The sequence below is a fragment of the Taudactylus pleione genome, unplaced genomic scaffold (genome assembly GCF_031769625.1).
Source record: "Taudactylus pleione unplaced genomic scaffold, aTauple2 ptg000319l, whole genome shotgun sequence".
In the NCBI taxonomy this organism is placed as follows: Eukaryota; Metazoa; Chordata; class Amphibia; order Anura; family Myobatrachidae; genus Taudactylus; species Taudactylus pleione.
The window spans coordinates 1,621,598-1,644,789 of record NW_028284720.1 but is presented as its reverse complement, the minus strand read 5'-3'; the positions used below and the strand labels follow the sequence as shown (position 1 = coordinate 1,644,789).

The window sequence follows — 23,192 nt, the reverse complement described above, 5'->3', positions numbered from 1 at the left end:
CAGATTACCAAGGTAGATAATTAGTCTGGCACCAGCTGTTTACCTATTCTCGTTATGTTATGTAAATCATTTTAACCTTGTTAGCATTACAACTTTAAAAATTATTGTAAAACATCATGTTTAAAGTTATAATGCAGAGAAAATGCTTTAAATAACAAAACAACTGGATCGGCATTCTCCTGTTGACATATTCTGTCTACATTCAAAATGTTGACAGCATTACTGCCGTTTTAATGACTAATTCCCATTAACCAAGATAAAATGGGACTGACAAACGCTTAGCTAGTGACACACGCATGCATAACTGGGTATAGAGAAAAGGGTAAACCACTTACATATAGATTAGAAAGAACACAGAGGTGCATGGCATATGACTGGAGTATCGTAAACCTCCAGGCTGGAACACTCTGCATTGACATGGCACACACAGGGTTATTCGCATCTTAGTTTGCTAGTTAGGGCAACAGGATTGGTTGCCAGTAGTTTGGGGGGAGGGCTCTAGTTGATGTGCTGGAGGTGGTGGAAGAAAGGGTCTCTTTCTTCGTTTGAACTTGCCCAGCCCACCCCACCCTGTGTTGGCTTGCTGGTTGTTATGGATGGTTATGGTTGTTTGGCAGCTTGGGTTTTCTGAGTTGTGGTTGGGTTCAAAACGGCTGGTGTTAGGTTGGGGTTTTTTGTGTGTCATCCCTGAAGTGTGACGCCTACCCTGGCAGAGGATAGGTGTGGACATCAGAGGGTACGGGACCACCAAGCCAGGTGGGTCCTTAGCCATTGCCTGGGTTTTAGGGTCACCTCTCAAGTTTGAGCGGATGATGACTCTGAGTCTCATTGTCTGGATGTCTTTCCCCACAAGGGAAATGTATGTTATATTTGTTTCAAGTATTTAGCTTATTATGCTAGGCCGTTATTTACCTGCCACCATACATTAGATTTAACATTAGTTTTAAATAGGAATAGAGTAATAAGAATTTGCCAATCTATTATTAAAAATCTCTCCCAGTTGTCACCTGCATTTCCTGTTGTCAGTGGGGTTATTTTATTTAGAAGTTTAGTTTGTGTGTGTGAGTGTGTGACTGTGTGTGTGCTTGTGTGTGTGAGTGTGTGACTGTGTGTGTCACTGTGTGTGTGTGTGATTGTGTGTGTGACTGTGTGTGAGTGTGTGATTGTGTGTGTGACTGTGTGTGTGAGTGTGTGACTGTGTGTGTGCTTGTGTGTGTGAGTGTGTGACTGTGTGTGTCACTGTGTGTGTGAGTGTGTGACTGTGTGTGTGACTGTGTGTGTGAGTGTGGATGCAGAGTGTTCTCGGCCATTAGAGAGTTAATGCCTCGCTCAGTGTTGTGTGTGCTTGTGTGTGTGAGTGTGTGACTGTGCGTGTGTGTGTGTGAGTGTGTGACTGTGTGTGTGTGTGAGTGTGTGACTGTGCATGTGTGTGTGAGTGTGTGACTGTGTGTGTGACTGTGTGTGTGAGTGTGGATGCAGAGTGTTCTCGGCCATTAGAGAGTTTATGCCTCGCTCAGTGTTGTGTGTGCTTGTGTGTGTGAGTGTGTGACTGTGCGTGTGTGTGAGTGTGTGACTGTGTGTGTGAGTGTGTGACTGTGCATGTGTGTGTGAGTGTGGAGGTAGAGTGTTCTCGGCCATTAGAGAGTTTATGCCTCGCTCGGTGCTGTGTGCTGCTACATACACCTAATTGCTCAGTCATCTGATTAGAGGAGCTTTAGTGTTGTTAGTTGTGTCAGTCATGCAGCAAATATTGATGAGAACAGCCAGGATAGCACTCGCCAGTGAGTAGAATCACATAGAGGTATGAAGTAATACGGGGGGCAAGGGTCATGACATGAGGCCATGCCTCCAAAAGGGCATCATCAAAAGAGCGTGGCATTGTGGAGAAGAGGTCACGCCCCCATTTGGGTGCATGTGCCTCCTGAAAAGCCCCTGAGCCAGAGGAAGGTGGACAAGACCATCTGACAGCAATTATCTGTCACCCCAACCTCCACTTCCCAGTCACAACCCCTTATACAGTATATTCCTCTTTACTCCTTATTTGCCATATACATCTCCAGTTGTCTTGCTGTGGAGCATTACTGCAGTCCCAGGTTGGATATACATGATCCAGCAGCACGACATAGGTGTCTTTGTGTACAGACATGACAGCATTTATTGGAGTCCCTGTGTCATTGTGCACAAGGTAGTGAAGGCTCCCAGTGTATTTGTGCATGTGTGCATGTCTGTGTGGTATATGGAGGGTGAATTGTAACAAGGATATCCCAGATTCACAGTGGAAGCAGTAGTAAAGTCTGCACTGAAGGAGCACAAGAACAGAAACTGGATTGGGGGGGCAGTTATTACCCCCACTAACACAACTCCCATCTTCTCCAAATCACTGGCTCTCCCCCCTCCTTTTCCCATTCAGTCATAATTATACACACCCCTCACACTTCCTAGCCAATCAGAGAGCACAAGTGAAAGGAGGAAATATGGGGGGAGGGGCACCAGGTATGCAGCCAGAGTGTTACATTCACTTTTTTGTATATTTATGGTGATGACACCAGACTGTTGAATGTTATTATGTTGATATGGTTAAAATGTTGACATCTAACATGACAACAGCTGCAATATGTCAACATATGATGTTTATAGAGTGAAAATGTAGGTGGTAGGGATAGCATTACCATGTGGGTTAAGATTAACAATATGATTAGGGTTAGCATTACCATTTGGATTAGGATTAACATTAGTTTTAGGGTTAGCATTACCATTTGGGTTAGGATTAACATTAGGATTAGGGTTAGCATTACCATTTGGGTTAGGATTAAAAATAGGATTAGGGTTATCATTACCATTTGGATTAGGATTAACATTAGGGGTAGGGTTAGCATTACCATTTGGGTTAGGATTAACATTAGGATTAGGATTAACCATTTGGGTTAGGATTAGGATTAACATTAGGATTAGGGTTAGCATTACTATTTGGGTCAGGATTAACATTAGGATTAGGGTTAGCATTACCATTTTGGTTAGGATTAACATTAGGGGTAGGGTTAGCATTACCATTTGGGTTAGGATTAACATTATGATTAGGGTTAGCATTACCATTTGGGTTAGGATTAACATTATGATTAGGGTTAGCATTACCATTTGGGATAGGATTAATATTTAGGATTAGGGTTAGCATTACCATTTGGGTTAGGATTAACATCATGGGTAGGGTTAGCATTAGGGTTAGCAAGATTAAGGATATGGATTTGTTTAGGCTAAAAACTTCATATTAACATTATCACCATGTTGACATTTTGTCGACATGTTGCAAATGTGTCCTGCTGCATATTCACTAATTCTGCGATTTTCCGTGGCACGCATGACATGAGTCGCACATCAGTGAATCCCCGTGTGCAGCTTGTATGCTCCCACGATAGAATTGCATGGTGTGATCGCTGCCAAAGCCTGGCGTACTGTATTGTACACAAAGTTGCATGCCATGTTGTCAACAATACACATTTGCCGTATTGTCACCAAAGATTTAGCATTATCTGTTGACATGTTGACCATTCTCATTCTCAAATATACTGAACCTGTACCATAGTTAGCGCATTTGCAGTTATCTCCCCCAGAACTCAGATAGGAAGCTGTTCTATTGCTGATAAAACAAATTTAGCAGAAGGAAGTTGCTGACTATGGCCCTCATTCAGAGCCACTCGCTAGCGGCAGTACGCTTGTTCCGAGCGATGTTCGCACATCTGCGCATGCGTACGGTTTTTAGTACGCATGCGCGAACCAGTCAGTGCGGCCGAAAATCATTTGTACGCAATATAGCGAGTGCCTGCTATTTTGAGTGACAGAATGAGGCGTATGTGGGTGTTAACAGGGGAAGGTGCTTGAAAACGGGGAGTGGAGATCAGTTCGCAGGCGTGCTTAAAGGTCAAAACGGGCATTTTAAGGGAGTGCATAATTAATACAGCAGCGTCATTGACCACGTCACTTGGTTTTTTTTAACTCAGAACTGCTCGCAAAATAGCGGTTGAAAACACCAACCACAAGAATTGCGAGCAGTTCATACGCTGTACGATGTACTCGATTAATCTAATAAATAGCGGACATGACGTATGGTGCATGCGGCCAGGGGGCGTTTTTATCAAATAAACGAGCGTATATGTTTTGCTCGCTCGTTCAGACTTAGAGGTGTGAACAGACTGCAATTTGCGAACGGATCATTTGAATAGCCACCCCTTGTTTTTGAACGAACGACCGCAAATAGCGAACGGCTCTGAATCAGGCCCTATATTTCTTTATCTCATTTACACTTTTATCTAACATCACACACCTGCTGATCTCCAATACGATACAAGATATTTAACTATATCTTACTTTTCCCTGTTTCCATGTGATTTCTCCTGGTACAATAGAGAGCATCCGATTGTCTTCTAGTGTTTTTTCAAAGGCAGCCAAGACCTTTACATGAGACTTATATTCAGTCTTGAGTTTGTAAATGACCAAGTTTGCTAGAGACCACTTAATGGGAAACTCTCCTCTCTCATTAAAGATAATCTCTTCTCCTGCGGGATCTGTGAACTGAAGATTCTTCATATAGTGCCCCTATCAGAGGAAAATAAAAAAGTGTGTAAAACTAATAACACATATAATGGAATTAATGGTCGGCTTGAGAAATTGTGACATTTCCATGAGAGGCTTTGCTACAGTATACATGTAACTTATTATCTGCTGAATGTTCTGTCCAAAGGCACGGCTTACTACATACATAGGGGCAAAATGACTTAGCAGGGAATTATAATATGTTATTCAGTTTATTGGGTGATGTTGAATTTAAATCAATATGGTGTCTGTATTGCTTCATTAATTAATAAGTTCTGTTAAAAATAATTGTCTTTAGTTAAACTCTTGCAGTGATAAAAGGGATGATGATTTGTTAAGCACTAAAGAATTTCCTGAACTAGGGGCTCGATTCAGCGCAGATTGCTATTGTGATCGCAGCTCAGTAATCACACACAATGACGCTCAGCCAGCATAGAGACGCCTACTACCGCTTACCCACATCCGTAATACCTCGCAGTCCTGCGTACACATCGGTAACATTGAGTCATATCATCCCCTCATGCACAATTACAGCAGGTCTGAGCTGTCTCAGAGATTACAAGTCTCATCGCACACAGTGAGTACACAGGCTGCATATGCCGTCACAGTGGCTAATTTATGCATGCTAATGGAATGGCATTCACACAGACTGGCACGCCTGCATTATCAGACAAATCCCCCGTCACCACCCCCAAATGCTGATGTCCTGTCACTCACTCTGTGATGGCTTTCTATGTACTTACATGATCACAATACAATCACAATGCTATCCTGCTATATGCACCATTGGCCGTTCTGTGCACTCAGTTGCAATTGCATGCTGAATCAGGCCCTACTGTACGTCTTTATGGGGTCTCTCAGTCTGGGACAAGACAAATACCAAGCCCAATTCTTAGTTGTTTTAGTGAAGAACTAACATGATGTTATCTGCTGGATGTCACTCTGATTTTACTTATATGTCCCATTAACCACCCTTTTGGCTATACAGTACATTGGGGCAGATGTATGAAGCTCTGGAAAGTGATAAAGTGCAGAGTGATAAATGACCAACCAATCCGCTCCCACCTGTCATTTTTCAAACAGCCTGTAACATGACAGTTGTGAGCTGATTGGTTGGTCGTTTATCACTCTGCACTTTATCACTTTCCAGAGCTTCATACATCTGCCCCATTGTTACTCCCATAACTATACATCAATCAATAATATATCTGTATTGTAATGTACTGTAGATGTGAACACCCCTCTTTATGGGTATAAGATGTCTTGTAATTCTGCTCTGTACGCAGGAATCTCATTGATGTCTCATTGTACTGCACAGAGAGGTGGAGATGTCTCATTGTACTGCACAGAGAGGTGGAGATGTCTCTTTTAATAAATCAATATATGCTTAAGCAGCAAGGGCTGGCTGGCAACGTTCTACCTGGGGGCAACACAAGCAAGCGGCCCAGGCTTTTAAAAAAAAAAAAACAACAACAATAACTAGTGAATATATATATATATATATACATATATATATATATATATATATATATGCACACACATAATATATATTTCATATATAATCATGCATACATACATTCATGTATGTATGAACACCAGTGGCACTCTATATTAAACATCCCCCCCCAAAAAAAATGTGCAATTATACCAAAAGGAAAGAGATAGGATTGATGGGAATGGAGTAGGTAAAAAGGGGATAATAGAGGAGCCAGGTAAAGGGGGAGAGGGAGAGGGAGAGAGAGAGATGGTTTTACTCTCACCTCCTCCTGTTTCTCCTAGGTGACCGTGGTGGCAGTGTGGTGACTAGTGTGGCTTCTAATAGTTGCGTGGTTACACAGGGGCATCCGCACCGGACAATTTCAGCTGGGATCCTGAAATTTTTATTGCCCCTCTGAACCTCTTCGCGCTGGGGCCGGTCACTAGATTGTGACGTCGGAGCCCCGTCAATTAGCAGCATCAGAGAGGAGGAGCTTAAGCGGAGGACAGTAAACAGGAGGGGTCATCTTCCTCTGCTACAGCCGGACAACCTTCTCCTGCTCCTTAGATACAGTCCATGGCCGGTTGCAGCGTATGAGTCAGCCCGACTCAATATTAGTAACGCCGTCAATACCGCTGCGGCCCACTTCAGTGCCAAGCTGACTCTGTTCTCCGTTTAGGTTTAAAAAAATAAAAAGTGTCAGAAATGACATTGCACCGCCTGGATCCGACACTGATCCGGGGTGCCTAACACAACTGGTGGCCCCAAAACAGTAAATTCGTACTGGCCCGGTGGGCAGATGGCACCCTGCCCCCCAGCCCAGTCCGCCACTGTTAAGCACAAACAGATGGAGCACATCATTTTACCTTATCGGTGACTATAGATAAAAACTGTTCATGGCTCATAGTTCTATCATCTACTATCAATATATACACACAAATGGTGATGAACTAATATTTCACAATTATCCTATAAAAACTTGACATGACAAAAATGAATATCAAGATGCCAATAATAAAATATAATATGTAAATAACCTTTATATAACATATATCAGAACATTCATGCACTTTGAGTATTATCTCAATAAAATAGATAGCAATCATTAATTAGAGATGAGAATCTGACCCACCCAAACTTCACCATCCGGGCTAGTATCCGAGTTCTTCTTGGGTTTTCCCACAAGACTCAGATCCTAAAACAAGGGAAAATATTGTCATCTCCATGTTGGATTCTCGTGGGTTTTGGATACTATAAGAAGTTCCCGGTCATCGGTACCATTTTCCTCTGGCCGTGGAGAGTGAATTGAGCAGACGTGCTTTGTCTGTCTAGTGGTTCTGTGTCTGCCAGTGGTTCTGTTTCTATCCAGGGGTGCTGTGTCTATGTACGGGTGCTGTGTCTGTCCAGGAGTGCTGTGTCTGTCCCATTGTACTGTGTCTATTATGAATGTTGTGTCTGTCCAGGGGCAGTGCTGCTGTGTCCTTCCAGGGACAGAGTCTGCTATGTCCATCCAGGGGCAGCTGTGTCCATCCATGGGAAGTGGCTTCTATGTCTATCCAGGGGCTGCTGTGTCCATACAGGGCAGGGGCTTCTGTGTCCATCCAGGGGTTGCTGTGTACATCCAGGTGTGCTATCTCCTTGCAAGGGTGCCAAGTGTAAAACAAAGTATAAGCTAATAAAAGCTAAATAATATATGTTTGTCTGCTGTACCCCAGTGTACTATATTGGTGCTGTGTCTGTACAGGGGTGATGTCTGTCCAAGGGTGCTGTGTCTATCCAGGACAGGGGCTGCTGTATCCATCCGGGGACAGAGGCTGCTGTGTCCATCCAGGGGTTGCTGTGTCCATCTAGGGGCTGCTGTGTCCATCCAGTCACAGTGGCTGCTGTGTCCATCCAGGGGTTGCTGTTTCCACCTGGGGCAGGGCTGCTGTGTCCATCCAAGTGCTGCTGTGTCCATCCAGGGCAGGTGCTGCTGTTTCCACTGAGTTATGCTCTGTTTGTCCAAGGGTGTCCACTGTAAAATAAATTAAAAGCTAATATAAACTAAATAATAGGGATGTGCTGGCTCGGATAGGTTCGAGTTTGCACGTTGAGTTCGGATTTTTCCCTAAAAAAAAAACGGAACTCAGAAAAAGGCAAAACGTCATCTTACATGGACGAACATCATCATTCCTGGACAAAAGTCAAGGAATGATGATGTTCGTCCATGTAAGATGACGTATTGAAAAATCCGAACTCAACGTGCAAAATTGAACCTATCCGAGCCTGCACATCCCTACTAAATAATATATTTTTTTGTGCTGTACCCCAGTGTACTACTGTATATTACTTTTTTTTTTTACTGTGTCGCTGCCGGTCTGACCGCAGTGTAATATTCATCTATTGTGACACTAAGTGGCCCTTAGAATGTAAGCTCTCATGAGCAGGGACCTCTTCCCTCATGTGATTCTCTTTACACTTTCTTCTACTCTCTACTCCACATTAGGGCACCTAACACGGGACTGCAAATTCCTGGCAGCTTATTGTGAGTGCTTTAATCACTATTTCAGCAATGTATATAAGTCGTGTCCTTGTCCTCCACTGTAATGTACTGCAAGTTACTTGTTTCTTGTTCACTTATTAGTTCTATGTACTATGTAAGGCGTTGCGGAACACTTGTGGCGCCATATAAATAAAGGATAATAATAATAATAATAATAAATGCGGAAATGCAGTGTAATATTCAACACATATTGTGTGACACTGTAAGGGATAGCGCAGTGTATTCATAAAAATTATTGAGACACTGTAAGTGGAAACGCAGTGTAATATTCAACACATATTTTGACAGTATAAGTGATAGCACAATGTATTTATAAAAATAATTTTATACTGTAAGTGGAAACGCAGTATAATAGTCAAAACGTATTGTGAGTCAATGTAAGTGGTATTGCAGTGTATTCATAAAAATATTGTAACACTGTAAATGGTAGCACAGTGTTTTACTCTTAAAAAATCTATTGACTATGTAAGTGCTAGCAAGTGCGTTATTATTTTATTATTAATAAAAAATATTGTGACACTATAAGTGGTAGCACAGTGTGTTATTATTTTTTTATTCATAAAAAATATCCTGACACTAAGTGGTAGTACAGTGTTTTACTCATATAAAATCTTGTGACACTGTAAGTGGTAGTGTAGTGTGTTATACTTTTTTTATTCATAAAAAATATTGTGACACTGTAAGTGGTAGCACAGTGTATTATTATTTTTTTATTCATAAAAAATCTTGTGACACTGTGAGTGGTAGCACAGTTTTTTTTATCATAAACTATCTTGTGACACTGAAAGTGGTAGCACAATGTGTTATTATTTTCTTATTCATATAAAATATTGTGACACTGTAAGTGATAGCGCAGTGTCTTATTCTTTTCTTATTCATAAATGTATTGTGACACTGAGTTGTAGCACATTGTTTTACTATTAAACAATCTTGTGACACTGTAAGTGGTTAGTGCATTGGTTTTATGCTTTACTTATTCATAAAAAAATCTTGTAACACTGTAGGTCATTGATACCACAGTGTAATATTTAAAATTGGTACAAATTGACATGTGTTCTGTAACCCACTTCATTCATGTTTGTTGATATGGAGTAGAATCAGTTGAGAACAGAGCAGGAGCCACATACTAGGGCTGAAGGTGCTGCCAGTGCTACCAGTCATAATGATAATAGTCTATCTATTATCTTCACCACCAACACCTTCATCAACAATATCCTCAATCATGATCGGAAGTAGTCCTGCATCCAATTTGATTAGGCTAACTCAGTCATCCCCTATATTGGGTTCCTCAGAAGAATCCTTGAGCGCTGCACTTGCTGTTGCTGGGAGTGGAACTTCATCCCAGAAGGGGACCAGGCAGACTACTAGAAATAGTTCTAAAAAACAATTGACTGTGAAACAATCCTTTGCAAAGGGGAGCAAGTATGAAAGTGACAGCTATCACACAGTTGTACAGTGGATAACTGATGTCATAACATCTAAGCTGGTATTAGATGTGCGTTCAATATCTGCCATTAGTGCAGTGGGTTTTAGACAATTAATTGATGTGCTTTGGCACACTACCAAAACCCATTTAGGTTCTACTTCACTAGAAAAGCAATCCCCAACCTGTACAGGGATGTTTAAAAGAACTTAATTATTGTCTTCCAAAGTGCCACTTAACCAAAGATATGTGGAAAGGACAAACATAAGATGACATGACTGGAACAGCAACCGGGTGGGTGTATTGGCTTCAGTGCCACCAACAGCAGCAGTAGCATACCACTGACAACTTCTTAGAAAAACTAATTATTGCAAAATGGCTTACCCCGCTTGTATTCTTCTTGGGATTTGTGATTTCTTACAATGCCACCAATATTGCAAGAGCATTACAGAAGGGTGAAATCCAACACATACCATGTTTTTATCACACAATCAACTTGCTGGTGCAATTTTTTTTTTAAATGACAGAGCCATTCAGGAAATGCACTCTGTGGCCCTCAACATTTCTGAAAATTCATCATTCAGCAGGTGCATGTAGAAGATTGCAGCAACTGCAAGAAATGTTGAATTTTTCCTGTCACCAGCTGAAGCAATAGGTAGTTACAAGGTGGAACTCCACCCTTTATATGCTTCAGCGGATGGAGGAACAGCAAAAAGCCAGCCAAAGCTAAACAACAAACTGATATAGGAAGAGGAGGGGGGATGTACCTTACACAAGCTCTGTGGAAAATACTTTCCATGTTGTGCAAAGTGCCGAAAGCCTTCAAAGTAGTCTCCTCTGAATTGAGTTCAGACACTGCCAGCTTGAGTCAGGTAATTCCCCTAATTAGACTGTTGGAAAAGCAGCTTGATCAACTAAAGGAGGAGCTGAAATGAAACGATTATGCTAAGTATGTCAGACTTGTAGATCAAGTCCGTTATTTGATTTACCAGGATCCAAGGGTTGTCAATTCCTTTGATCAATACATTTTGGGGACCATGCTGGATCCTAGGTTTAAGTAATACATTGTGTATTTCTTCCCAGTTGGTAAAGATCTGAAGAGATGCAAAGAGCTGTTGGTAAAGAAATTGCCAGCTCAAGCAGCACGTGATGCAGCAATGGCTCCTCCTTCAGTTTCAACCAGCAAGTGCGGCTGCAAGGAAAAACAAAACTTTCCCAAAAAATGACCCACTGGTGATGCAAATGAGTCAACACAACTAAGTTTTGACATCTGATCGGGCCTAAAAGAGTTGCCTACAATTAATGATACCTCTACCGAGACTCCATCTAGTTGAGGACTATTTTAATATTAGTGTCCAAATAGGCATGTTAGACGGTCCGTTTCACTACTGGAAGGAAAGAAAGGCAATTTGGAGGCCCTTGCACAAACTGGCTTTGCTTTACTTGAGCTGCCCACCCTCCAGTGTGTTTTCAGCACAGCCGGGCATAGGAGGCTACTTCCTCAAAATGTGGAAAAGATTATTTTCATCAAAATTAACTACAAATTTCACAAGGAAGACCTTTTACTGCCAATTACATCCAAAAATCACAGAGGCACCTAAGGCTGTAATGGTAAATTTGAGCGGAGACGAGTTAATATTGTGTGAAAATTATGTACACACTGGATGATGATGGCGACAACATCTTGCCTCTATAAAGCCAGTTTGTGCATGGAGAGCTTATTGCCAGCAATGTCTGCTGTCCATTGGTAGCTTGTTTTGTGGAAGCCCAAACAAACAAATCACTTAAGCCACATTTGGCAGTCCCTGTTGTTAAAGTGATTGTTTTGTTAAACTGTGCATATCCTGTTTACTATATACAACATAAGGGTGGGTGGAAGGGGTTAAGGACAATTCCATCTTGCACCTTTTTCTTTGCATTATGTGCTGTTTGTGGCATTGCTGCCCTGACATTTTTAATTTTATAGTTTATTAAACTGCCATCCTGTCTGCCACTGCTATGTGGCAAATATTTCATAGATGTCCTATATTTTAAACTGCCATGCTTTTGTGCCACTGCTCTAATGCTTCCTTATTTTGTTTCATATTGAATTTTTTTCAAATAAAATCACAAATAGGCATACTTGCAAAATACTCTTATGCTATTTTTCAACCTTGATTTTTTTAGATACCAACCTGGTGGGCTTGGATTTCTTTGATCATAACAGCCATGTTTGGTCAGATGCAACTCAAACACCAAATGGAGAGGCTATTTAGTGATGGTAACTGGAGATGTTCTCCCTCCTCCACTCCCAACCTTCCCATACATAATACCAGAAGCACAATTATAAGAGATGTTTAGTACCAGACTTTAAAATCCCTCTGCCCCCTTCCTGTTCAGAGCTTCCATTTTTTGTGCTAATATAGAAATCATCTCCTGGATACCACTTTGATTCTTTTAAAGAAAATTGGAACCACCGAGAAGCTCCACTGGCGCAAGGACTGAAGTGAATGAGTAAAATATTTTATGTAAATGGCTCACCTCCTCCCTCATAAATTTGCTTCAGAATCAAGAAATGAAATTAAATTTACTACTAATCAACCCTTCCTTCCCCTGCCATTAACTACATACATACTCCAACTCCCTCAGGCCTTTTGAATAATAAAAACATTTGTTTCTTGTTCTGCCATGTTGGAAGATGAACTTCCACAGCTGCTGCAATCTTTTATACGCAGTTTCTGCATGCTGAAAATGTCTAGAGATGTTTATTGGGCAGCATTTCCTGCATGCCCCTTTAAGTTTAAATAATATTGAGAACCACCAATTTGATTTTGTGGGCAAAACATGGGACATATTAGTCACCCATGCTCTCACCTACTCCCTCATAAATTTGCTTCGGAATAAAAAAAATTAATTAAATTTACTATGAATCAAACTTTCCTTTCCCTGCCTTTAACTACATACATACTCCATTTAACTCAGGCCTCTTGATTAATAAAAACATACAGTGCATCCGGAAAGTATTCACAACGCTTCACTTTTTTCACATTTTATTATGTTACAGCCTTATTCCAAAATGGAATAAATTCATGTTTGTCTTCAAAATTCAACACAGAATACCCCATAATGACAATGTGTAAAAAAGTTTTTGCCAATTTTTGCAAATTTAATAAACAAAAAAAATGAAGAAATCACATGTACATAAGTTTACACAGCCTTTGCTCAATACTTTGTTGATGCACTTTTGCCAGCAATTACAGCCTCAAGTCTTTTTGAATATGACTCCACAAGCTTGGCACAATTGTAGTTGGGCAGTTTTGCCCATTCCTCTTTACAGCACTTATCAAGCTCCATTAGGTTGGATGGGAAGCATCGGTGAACAGCCATTTTTAGATCTCTCCAATTGTTCAATTGGATTCAAGTCTGGGCTCTGGCTGGGCCACTCAAAGACATTCACAGAGTTGTCCTAAAGCCCCTCCTTTGATATTTTGGCTGTGTGCTTAGAGTCATTGTCCTGCTGAAAGATGAACCGTCACCTTAGTCTGAGGTCAAGAGCACTTTGGAGCAGGTTTTCATCCAGGATGTCTCTGTACATTGTTGCATTCATATTTCCCTCTATCCTGACTAGTCTCCCAGTTCCTGCTTCTGAAAAACATCCCCACAGCATGATGCTGTGGCCACCATGCTTCACTGTAGTGATGGTATTGGTATGCGGTATATGAGGTATATATCCTATTCAAATAAGCTGTGATACAGTTTTAAATCAAAGCCGGTATCCAAGCATACAGCTACAAGCTGCTGGTTTCAGTGACCACCACATACTTTATACAAGATGTACTCCACCCTCCAATTTGAATAAATAGCAGCGCTAGAGCAGAGCTGGGGCTCGGCCAGATGGGTAACTATTCCAAAACTGTATGTATTTTTATATGTTGTACCTATCCAGGGATGCCAAGTAGTAACTGGTCATAAAAGCACAAGTGACACACGAACGGACTATCCGTCTCTAGTCGCTGACTACACCATTTACTATACTCAGTATACACTCCACTCCAACAATAGGTTTGTAGTGAATGCACCAACAGACTGATTATTCTTAATAGCACATGACTGGAGTGAGTGGGGGGTGCTGTTTGTTGGTGTAACCAGCGAAATGTTTAAGTCAAAATACTTATCTTTTAGTATGTAAGATTATATTTTTCCTTATATTTTTTAGACTTTTACATGCTGTCTTTCTTAGAGGTCATCAATCCAGGATTGTTCATTTGCATATGTCAAGGTCAAATAATTGATTATGATTGGTGTACAATTAGTTGATGATATAGTCGTTTGTGGTTGGATGACTTGTTACGAGGATGCTACTTAGTGTTGCACAATCCGATGCGCTAAATTGCATATTCACAAACACACATACACTGATATACATAATGCACACACGTATAAATGTATATATATATATATATATATATATATATATATATACACAGACGCTCATATGCGTATGCCATTACTTACACAAGGACACTCATTTGTATACAATCACATACATACCAACACATATTTGCTATTTCAACACACAGACACACATATGCGGATGCATATGTGCAAGATGGTTCCCACACATTATAGCTAATAACCACTGTTATTAAAGGTATTACAGCTAATAATTATGATGTAATATGTACTTAAACAAGATCTTAGGTTTAGAATATAGTGGACATGTTATGTTTGGTATCATACCAAATCCCTGTTTAATTGCAGACATCCGTATCTATCGGCAAAGAAGTCGCATCATGCGTCCGATAGTTATGGGTGATAGGAAGTTATTGGATAGTAATGTTATAACATGCATGTAGTGTTGTAGCCAGTATTATCCAGTTGTATGGTGGGAAGCTACACAAAGAGACCGTTGGAGAACTAAGCCATACCCCTGATGTCACCGTATGAACTAACCAATGACCAGATTAACCAGAAGCAAGAACTAATTGAAACCTGTTACTTAGTCCCTTTGTTAACTCTGAACTCTGTAAGGTATATAAGCTGTGATCTGATCCCAGTGTAAAGGTATCTTCTTGCGACCACAGACGTCTGAATTGATGACTGTATACTGGGACCGGTGCACATGCATATGTATTGGCTTGTACTTTATTATTGCTTTATACTCTAATTGTTAAATCTTTCATCGTGTTACTTTTTCTTTACATAAATAACTTTTTGTGCTTTGGAACCACATTAATGGACTGGAAAGCAAATCTTTCTTAAGCGACTTGCAGCGCTAAATAGCTACATGCGACTATTAGGAATTAATAGATGGGGCTTCTGCTTGAGGTCACGCTACCGGAAAATACTCAAAGCAACCAGATTTCGATTCCACATCAAAGGGTGGATGTGTCACATACGTGTAAGAACGCAATGTGTTTAAAACCTGTGCTGTAGTCTGTGTTGTGAAACCGAATATCCATTTTTGGTTGATCTAAGGAACGCTGATTAGAATCCAGGTACAAGAGAGAAAAGACAGTTTCTTTTATTGTCACTGCACTGCAATAGGTGATTCGCAAATAGCGTATGTGTCTTCCCTGTATTTCTGCCACATGTTTGAACAATCGTTGTAATAGTCTTGTGTCACTTGTTAAAATCCTCTGAATAAGTATTGCCTCTGGGGAAAGCATTTTCCGCACAGAAAACAAAGGTATATGAATGTGGACATTTGCTTTTGATGTGAAAAAAAGGAAAAAGAAAAATGGAGAGGTTTTTGCTTTTTGAACTGTTGGTAATAGACAGGGCCAGCTAAGGTGTCCGAGAGGTGGATAGGGCAAGCTGAAGCAGTATACAAAGCAGGAATAACTGAGCGAGAAAACAAAGGCATTCTTCTCAGCCGAACCCCCAATATAATTGCAAAGTCCATTGATATGTTGTAGTTTCTCTGGGCAATGCGATTGACCACATGGTGGTCTAAACCGTGATTTTGACTTGGGTGCCATGGGAGGAAATCACTGGCAAGCCAAAGTGTTGAAATACTTAGATGCTACCAGTGGAGATTAACTCTAAGTAGGAAGCAGCAGGCGAAGCTTGGTATAATTCATCTGGAAAGCAGGAGTATAATATAGGCTAGATTCTGTTTCCTCATTTGTGCAAAACTGACAAAATACGCTTAGCAGTTGTTTGTGCACAGTGGGTAGTAGTGCGTGGACGCAGCTTGGTTAATTCATCCACCAGTCAAAATCTCTAGTGAAAGTAGCCAAAGTGTTGTCCCAGATGGGTGATAATCAGTCACTAGGGATGGTCTATGAGATGCTGCTTATGAATGGGCTGACCGGATTGGCAAGGTATATGATGAATGTGAAGTATGGTGTGTATGCTACTGCGTACTGTGACATATGGGTCAAGATGACGAAAGGATGTGTGAAACCCTTTCCCAAAGTTGGCAGTTTCGATTCGGAGGTACTGAATGCTGTTAGAGATAACATATGTTTAGTCAAATCTTTGAAGAAAAGAGTAAAGTATTATGATTATTTAAAGGTATAGCAGCACGAGGGGAACACATGGCATGGGGGTATATGTGCGTTGCAAAGCAGTGCACTCACACCGCTAGGCAGCGTGCACATGCTACAAAATAGCTTGTTCAAGTCGCAAGGTAGCGTTATCGCACATAAAGGAGATAGCGCATGCGCACCTCGGCTGCCATATGCGACCACAGGTGAAAGTACAGCTGATACTAAAAATAATTTAAAAAAAGTATTAAGTAACTTATATCCTGATTTAAATGCCCTCAAGGAAAATGTTTTGGTAGAAGATGATGAACCTACTGTAATTTCAGCCATTACACATGCTGTTAATATATTAGATGTTCCACATAGAGGAAAGGCAGCGATCCAACCAGCAGGGCAAGCAGATGAAATTGGTAAGACTAGTGGAGACCGTACTAGGAGAGGTAACACCCATAGTACAGAAACAAATGTTAATCCTGAACATAGTGATGTGGTAGGTGCACATCCTGTCCGTACAATTGTAGTTCCCAATGGGAAACTGGACAACGCGGTAAAGATGTTAAAGATGGTAAAGTTCCCATAAGGAATGTAGAAATGCATTGTCCATGGACGAGAGCAGAATTACATTCAATAATGTCAGATTTCCCAGACCCTAGGAAAGAGTTAGCCAAATGCCAGAAATTTGTTAAAGATTTAGGTAATGCTCATGAGCCAACTAATAAAGATTGGTGAGCGGTGTTAAGGGCCTATCTCCTCTCCAATAATGATGTGCAGAAGTTTATTAAGAATTGTATATTGGAGGAGGATGAATCCTTGATGGATGAGGATAACCAGGTAAACATAAAATGAATAATAACACAATTGGCTATATATTTCCCAGTGGTATTTAACTGGAGTAAAATCTTCACTATTAAACAAAAAGATAGAGAATATGCAGCAGATTATTTCACCAGAGCACTGCTAACAATAACCCAGTATACTGGGATAGCAGATATTAAATATGATGAACACAACAGGGAAGTATCTGTTATGGTACTTATGGATGGTCTCAAGTATAATCTAAAAACTAGAGTGCAAACCTCTCTACCTAGCTGGAGAGGAATTATGGTAGATGCACTTAGAGAGTCTGCCATGGAACATGACAAGAACATTTGCAGGAAGAAATAGGCACAGAGTGAGAAGATAACGGCTGTGAGCTTTCAGGCTTTAGAGGGATTCCCTACACAGTCACATAACTACAACACATACCAGCAACGAAATCATACAGTAAGGTGTTTTAATTGTAATAAAGAAGGACACCTACAGAGGTACTGTAAATTGAGAAATCAGGGGTCACCTAAGAAGGGAACACCTAGGTACACTCAAAGAGGGCAGTATCAAGATTCCGGAAATTTCAAACAGTTACCCATTCACATAGTGACATCAAATGCTCTGCTGGAGGATGATAGTCAGAGCTAGGGGTCAGTTCATACCTGTAGTCTACAGCCAGACAGGTTTACTGAGAATACTAGGGAAGAACCTACAATGACAGTTGATATATCTGGTACTAAACACACTTTTCTTGTAGATACAGGGGTGACCAGATCAGTGATAACTTCTCCATTTAATTTACTGGTTACCAACAAGACCATAGCAGCAGTGGGAGTAATGGGGAGGGTACAGCATTACCCTCTAACTAGATCTGCAGATGTTACTATCGGGCCACTGCAAACCAAGCATTACTTTCTCCTGGCAGTGGCGGCTCCTACTAACCTGCTGGGAAGGGACTTGCTGTGTAAAATGGGATGTGTCATATACTGTACCCCTGATGGTATATTCCTATATATACCAGACAAGGTTGCGCATGAGGTGCAGGACATATTGCATACACCACAAAGGTTAATGTTGCACTCTGCCATTTTATAACAAAGTCCAACTCAGGTAAAAGAAATGTTATTGCAAATACCGGGTTACCTCTGGACCAAAGATGGACAGGACACTGTATGGATGGCAAATGTAGCTCCTGTAATGGTTAACTTGAAGAGTGGTAGGCAAGCTCCAAAAATCCCTCAGTACCCATTAAAGCCTGAGGTGGAACTAGAGGTGTATCCCATAATTGAGAGGTTACTGAAACAAGGAATTTTAATTTGAACAGCTAGTACATCCAATATTTTCCAGTGAAGAAGGCTGGTGGGAGTTGCTATAGATTAGTACAGGATCTTAGGGCGGTTAACAAAGTTGTTGAAAGCCAATTCCCCATAGTGCCCAATCCTGCTGTCATCTTCATGCAAATTCCATGATTTCAATCCACTTCACTGTCATTGATATATGTTCTGCTTTATTCTCTGTTCCTCTTCACCCTGACTGTCATTATCTGTTTGCATTCTCCTACATAGGGGGACAATATACATGGACACGATTGCCATAGGGTTTCATAGATAGCCTCAGTATTTTCTCTCAGGCTTTACATGACTATTTGCAATCTTTTCAACCAAGCAATGGGTCTGTCTTCATTCAATATGTAGATGATTTGTTGTTGTGCTCTGATTTGTTTATGTCATGTTTAAATTATACTAAACTGTTGTTACTTCATCTCTCGCAAACAGGGCACAAGGTTGCAAAGGACAAATTACAGCCATGCCAGACTAAGGTCAAATACTTGGGACACTGTCTAACCCAGGGGCTGTGACACTTGACAGCTGACAGAATACAGGCCATACAGATCATGACACTGCCGCAATACCAGCAGCAAATCCGTACCTTCGTGGGCATGTGTGGATACTGTAGGACGTGGATCCCATTTTTTTATATTTTAGCATTAGGAATTTGTTTTATCCTCAAAAGGACACAGAGCAGGCTTTCCTTAACCTTTAGGATAGTCTGACAAGAGCACCAGCCCTGGGAATACCAGATTATGAAAAACCCTTTGAGATATTTTGAACGGAAGCTGATGGCTGCGCAGCAGGTGTCCTCACACAGAAACATGGTGATGCTAGCAGACCTATAACATATTACAGTGCACAATTGGACACTGTAGCAAGATCACTCCTAACGTGTTTAAAAAGTGTAGCTGCAACTGCTCTTTGGGTAAATAAGAGCAAGGATGTAGTATTACGGCATGATACAACTGTCTTTACACCGCATGCAGTACCTGTTTTATTAAATTCTGCCCAAACCAGAATGTCTTTTCAGCAAGGTTCACGAAATGGGAACTAGCTCTGATGGCATCTGCAAATATTACCATTAAAAGGTTCAATATGTTAATTCCAGCAACATACTTACCATATGTGCCTCAAGATGCACAAAGGGTGTAGGAGGTGAGTCTCTGGTTGAAGATGAGTTTTGCAGGTATTATGACACACATGATTGTATTGAGTATATGCATCAAAACTTTACTTCAAGTCCTGGCATACATACCACACCATTATAAAATTTAGATTTGACATTTTACACGGATGGGAGTTGTCACAGGCAGACAGACACAGGAGAATTATGCACAGGTTATGCTGTTGTAAATGATGAGGATGTTGTAGAAGCTGAAACACTTGGTCCACCTCACTCAGCCCAGGTGGCTGAACTGGTGCCATTAAGGAGAGCGTGTGAGCTGACAGAAGATAAATCAGCTAATATATACACTGACTTTAGGTGCACCTTCAGGGTAGTACATGATTTTGGGGCTCTTTGGCATCTTAGGAATTTTATGACAGCAGCAGGCACACCAGTTGCACACTCACTTCACATAAAAGGACTTCTGACAGCAATTCAGCTACCAAAGGCAGTAGCTGCCATCAAATGCAAAGCCCACACATGCAAAGAAGACCTGTTGTCAATGGGCAATAACAGAGCAGATGAAGCTGCCAAATGGGCAGCAGGGTTATGCATAAATATAACAACTAACAAAGTAATGGTCTTCCAGACAAAAGACACGCATAAATTAATTGAAATGCAAAATTTGTGTTCCCTACAGGAAAAGGCAGTCTGGAGATCGAATGGATGTGTTCAGGAGTCCTCTGGACTCTGGATAGATGGACAAGGTAGGCCTGTTGCTCCCAAGGCATAATACCCAAGCCTGGCTGAGCCAGCGCATGGTCTAACTCACCTAGGAAAAGAAGGTATGTGCAAGTTGGTCAGAGCATATTGGTGTGCACCCAGCTTTTCTTCTCAAGCTGGAAAGAGAGTGATGTCCTGTCTGACTTGTTTGAGGAAAAATGTCGGGATGACAATGCCTACCGAGCCATCCCATATCCCTCCGACAGACGATCCTTTTCAGATAATACAAATTGACTTAATTCAATTACACCTTGAAGGAATCTCAAGTAAGTATTAGTTTGTACTGATGTATTTTCTAATTGGGTAGAGGCATATCCAGCTGCCACTAATAGTGCTGTTTTTACTGCTAAAAAGATTGTTCAGGATTTTTTATGCAGATACGGTGTCTCTAGAATCATAGAAAGTGATAGGGGTACTCATTTCACTGGTGATGTTTTCCAGAACATGTGTAAGCTTATGGGTATTAATAGTAGACTTCACACCCCCTACTGACTGCAAGCCAGTGCCAAGGTGGAGAGGGTAAATGGTACCATTAAGAACAAACTGAGTAAGATCATGGCTGAAACTGGATTAGGATGGCCAGAAGCCTTACTGCTAGTGCTCCATAGCATTAGAGCCACTCCTAGATCTCATCTTAATCTGTCCCCATTTGAGATACTGTTTGTGAGACAACCTCATTTGATTATAAGGCCACAGGATGATTTTAAGAGTAATAATGAGGTTACTGTGAAATATCTTACAAAAATGAGTAGACAGTTGAAACAACAGCAAAAGAAATTGAAAATGTTGTCACCTCATATGCCAGAAACAAACTATCATGATGTTGAACCTGGAGAATATGTTATGATCTGAAAATTTCTTACGCTCAGGTTGTTTGACAGACCAGTGGGAAGGTCCGCATCAGGTGTTGATGACAAGTACCACATCATTGAATGTAGCAGAAAGGGATACCTGGGTCCATTCCACTCACTGCAGAAAGGTCAATTACCAGAAGGAGGTACATGGTGAAGTCGAGACAGACAATGTGGACCTGTCGATTGCGAGACTGTTCCAGGAGAACTAAAGACTGCAGTGAAAACACCTGAGCTTGAGACGTGTGCAAATTACTATTCCAGCAATGGAGTGGCGATCTGTTTTTGCATCTTTATTTTATTCCAGGGTTCTTCTCATCCTTATTTGTTTCAGGATTTTCTATTTCAGTGATGGAGGACAGATAATGGACAGGGAGGCCGATAGTTATGTCGATGGAGTGGAGTCAGAGGAGAGAGTGATAAAACAAACAGGGCAACCTACAGTTAAACTCAGTTTAGGAATTGTTAAGAGATCTGTTAGCTATGTAACTAGGAGACAGTGTGAGGGGTTATTGTCTGATGAATATTGTATTTGCGAGTAATGATGAGAAATGCATCCAACGATGCCAGTCCAAGAGTAATCTGTATTTGGGCGAGCATCCTGTAAAGGATTACCATTACTTGGAGGGTAAGATCTTAAACCAGACCGAATGTTGGGTGTGCTCACTAGTACCTCAAGGACAGAGTAAATTGGGATTAGTGCCATACCCATTAAAGTTAGCAGATGTACTTGAATTACATGGGGGAAGACCGGTGGACAAGAAATTTTATATATCTAGACCCCATACTCTTAAGCTCTTCCAGTACCAAGTAGATAGATCCCTGGTATGCTTCAATCTCACAAATTTCAGAAAACCAGAAAATTGGGAGGTGACCTGGAACAATCAGACAATGACTTTTTCACACAGAGCTGATAATGAGCCTATCAAATCTGAACTTGTATGCAGTATTATTGCAAATGGGAGATACTTCCAGTATAGGTACACACGTAGTTATGACAAAGCAATGGTTGGCAGAATATCATTAGGATACTGTGCAAATATTATACAAACAGAAACATGTACCACTCAAATGGGGAAATGGGAGCAGAATTCTTTGTAAGAATACTGTGTTCAATGATAATGATGCATTCTGTTCCTTACGGTTTCCCAGATGATGTGTATTTTATATGTGGAAGGAAAGCATACAAGTGTCTGTCTCCGAGTTCTAAAGGTGTATGTTATCTTGGGAGAGTATTACCAGAAATCATGACTCTTACACATGATGAAATGATTGGTATGCATAAAACTGCACCATCTCCGTACTTTACACACACAGTATGAACATCATGACAAAGGAAGTAAGATTCCTGGTGAAGAACATATAGCCACACAGTTGATTAGTGAAACAACTGGCTTCCAAATTTTGGTAGCATTAGATCCCACCAGGATCACAAAGGGAACTTTAAATTTTAGATACATCCAAGACCTGGCTAAATTAATAGACAACATCACCGAGATGTATAATGACACTTTCAAGAATACGGGTAGGGATCTTCAGGCTTATAAAAAGGAATTGGTACAATATAAGTTAGTGTTAAACTACCTGACAGCTGTTAATGGTGGATATTGTGTGAGTTTGGCCACCCAATTTGGTGTCAAGTGTTGCACGTACATCACCAATAATACTGATGACCGCAAAGAGATGATAGACCGGGAAATGGATGAAATCTTTAAATGAAGTGATAATTTTGGGAAAGGACCATAATACTACATTGTATGAGACTGAGGTAAAGGTAGAGAAATGGTTCTCATGGTTAAACCCTGTCAAATGGTTT

At 40.9% G+C, this 23,192-nt stretch overlaps 1 protein-coding gene across 1 annotated transcript in view; it reads right to left on the bottom strand.

The window, feature by feature from the left end:
* LOC148509558 (vomeronasal type-2 receptor 26-like) overlaps positions 1-15,470 on the bottom strand; it is a 35,185-nt gene extending 19,715 nt beyond the window's left edge. The window contains exons 1-3 of the mRNA XM_088442961.1: positions 15,408-15,470; positions 7,197-7,259; positions 4,363-4,590 (exon numbers count right to left, since the gene is read on the bottom strand). Coding sequence (XP_088299087.1) covers positions 4,363-4,590; positions 7,197-7,259; positions 15,408-15,470 — 354 coding nt within the window. The remainder of the gene's footprint in view (positions 1-4,362; positions 4,591-7,196; positions 7,260-15,407) is intronic.
* Between the last annotated feature and the right edge of the window lie 7,722 nt (positions 15,471-23,192).